Source organism: Hipposideros armiger, unplaced genomic scaffold (assembly GCF_001890085.2).
Source record: "Hipposideros armiger isolate ML-2016 unplaced genomic scaffold, ASM189008v1 scaffold_892, whole genome shotgun sequence".
Lineage (NCBI taxonomy): Eukaryota > Metazoa > Chordata > Mammalia > Chiroptera > Hipposideridae > Hipposideros > Hipposideros armiger.
The window spans coordinates 333,088-335,947 of record NW_017732242.1 but is presented as its reverse complement, the minus strand read 5'-3'; the positions used below and the strand labels follow the sequence as shown (position 1 = coordinate 335,947).

At 34.7% G+C, this 2,860-nt stretch overlaps 1 protein-coding gene across 1 annotated transcript in view; it reads left to right on the top strand.

Annotated features, from left to right (window-relative positions):
* Positions 1–2,860, top strand: part of GSTCD (glutathione S-transferase C-terminal domain containing) — a 128,491-nt gene that overhangs the window by 92,610 nt on the left and 33,021 nt on the right. The window contains exons 6-7 of the mRNA XM_019630096.1: positions 1,144–1,259; positions 1,419–1,463. Of these exons, the coding sequence (XP_019485641.1) occupies positions 1,144–1,259; positions 1,419–1,463 (161 nt within the window). The remainder of the gene's footprint in view (positions 1–1,143; positions 1,260–1,418; positions 1,464–2,860) is intronic.

Genomic DNA, 2,860 nt, shown 5'->3' with positions numbered 1-2,860 from the left:
ATGCTGCCTAGAAAATTATGAATTTAGGGATATGGCTAGAACATATATGCAAAAATACTACCTCTGAATTATGAGATTTTTCTGAATTATGAATCTTTTTCTCTTATGCAGATCTTTTTTAATTCACATTTTATATTTTTTCCTGAAATAAAAGTTTTCCAATGTTTTTATTTTACTAACATAAGAAAGAAGGAAAACAGAAAATAGAAAAAAAGTAAAAGAGCCATGCTATTTTTCTGTGAAAATGGAGCAGGGAAACCTTGGTATCTGTAAACAACGTTGGATTAAGCCAAAAAGTTTATCTGAGTTTTTCATCTGTGTCACTGAAATCTTCTCTCTTACATTTTCTTAATCTTGCTTTTATGAAAATGCATTTGAAATATATAAACACAAATACTTTTATTCATTCTTCTGAAGATATATTCGTGGACTTGACTAGTGGCTGAAAGGAAAGTGCAGATGTCTTCACGCTGCTAGGCTCAAGGCATTTTGTACTTGTAAATGCCCTATCTTTAATCTCTAATTGCATTAAATTTCTGTGTCTGACTCATGAGGAAAGGAAGCTTCAAAGCAGAAACAGAAAAATCCAATTTATCTCTAAATATAATAACCATTGATATATTTCAAACAATGTAACACCTATGTTCCAAGTGTCCTAACCAGAAAAATTAAGAGCTCAAGGATGTGCTGGTTAAATAACAAAAATGTTTTTATTTATTATAGATCTCTTTTCCCCAAAGAGATTTAGCAATGTGCTAAAATTCGGTAATTTGTATAATAGCTCTCTGATTGGGATAAAGGGAAGAGACTATTACTGTTTTTATTCATCCAGTAAGCATTTATTGAACAATTACTTTGTTTATGAGTCTGAACTTAATGTTCTACTTCCTGTTTCCTCTGTTTAGAAGATGTTTCTTTTTTCATAAATTTCTGTCAACAGCTATTGGATAAGACTCAAAATAAAAATAATGCAAAAATAGAAGTTTATCTCTGGGTTCTGGTTCTCTTGTCTTCTCATAATGAATTATATGGAATTTGTAATTCATGTACATATTCACCCCTTGTCCTGTATGCCAGTTCTAGAAGTGTCTCTCAGTCCCTCACAATATACTTTTCATTGACTTCACCTCTTGCCTTTCCCAGGTAAAATGACCTGTGATCGAGCTTTGAGGAAGCAGCAACAGTTAAACAACCTTGTGTATGTGGTGACAAATCAAGCCAAACCTGGTGACAGAATTGTGGATTTCTGCAGCGGTGGGGTATTATACCTTTTGTATTCTCTTTAGCCTTTCCAAGACTATGTGGCTTTACTATATTACATTCAAGGTCGTGCTTTTATTTGGAAAGACTGTTGTCTCAGACTGAGCACAAAGCCTCAGGGACTAACGTGAACTCATTTCTTTTTCTGCCTCTTTCAGGGCCATGTTGGGATTGTGCTTGCTTACACACTGCCATCATGCCAGGTACAGTCTGAATAATAGATAAAAGGAAACATTGGAAAGCCACATGATTCAGTGAGCTGAGTCTGGCTTATCCTTTCTCTTTGAGTTTATAATCATTCACCCAGGTCAAATATCTGGCACAGGCCTTTTCTTTTTTCTTTGAACTAAACTTCTAAGATTCCGAATCTTAAGGAAACAGGGTATAGTAGGATCACAATAATTTTCAACTTTTATAAAAGGGTTATATTTTAAAATAGTTTTAAAAATAACTATTCCGTTGTTAAATAAAATAATGATAAAACTAGTTTAATAGTCAACATAATTTTATACTGGAAATACTAGCTTCTGAAACTTACTGAGCATATTCTTTTGGTATCTTGACTTTCATCCAGTGTACCAAAATTGTAACAACAGTAACAGAAATCTCTAAAGAAAAATATAAATTCCAATCGACCACACTGATTCATCAAATGATTTCTCCCCATGTTCTCATTAAGTCATTGTCCATGAGGATGCTTGTTACAAATTCTAAAAGTGCAAATACAATTTTTGTCCCCTGTTTTCATTCAATATTATATCATAAATGATTTTCCCTATTGCAAATAGTTTTAAATATTGTCATTTAAATATCACTAACGTGTGACTACATGATATGATTTTAAGGGAATGTACCATAGTTTATGCAATCGTTACCACCATTTATTAGAAGTCTGTGCTATTTTTAGTCTTCTGCCACATTAAATCATTTCCTCGCAATGACTATCTTTTAACAGAAAAGTCTAGAATTTGATGTCATTTTTCAAAAAATACAGTTGAACTGAGGTAGAGATTTTTGCTTGTCTGCTCTCTGGAAGGTGCAAAATAATTACAGTGATTACCCCACTCCCAGAAGAAAAAAATGTGGTCGAACTCATAGACTGGCAAGAACGACGTGTAACAAAATGGGGGCAGTTAGGGGGATGGCAGTCTTCTTTTTTCTTTCTTAGAAAATAAAGAGCAGAATAAATAGGGACTCCTGGGAGAAACAGGAGACTGTATTATTATGAAGGAAAGCAGTGATTTCATGGTTGGAATAAGAGGAAAACAACTCCTAGAGGAGAATCCTGGAGAAAGAGTCAGGGACAGGGTGTGTTTTTTCCTCTTCCTAACTGTTCTGGAAACAGACATTGTAACTGGAAAAGGGAAGCCTTGGCCAGAGTAAAAGCTGGGAAGCTTCTGACACAAAGTGTTCTCTGACAGGCTTCTCATACAGACGGATCCAGGATTTGTCCATAAAGACAAGAACAAAAGGAAGATAGAACTAAGAATAATAATGATAAAAGTGACTGAATTCTGCCCAATTTTCTCCTCCCAAACCCAACGTTCCTCTCCATCTCTTTGGCCTGGGTTACTGTGAGAGACCCCTACCTGGTTGCGCT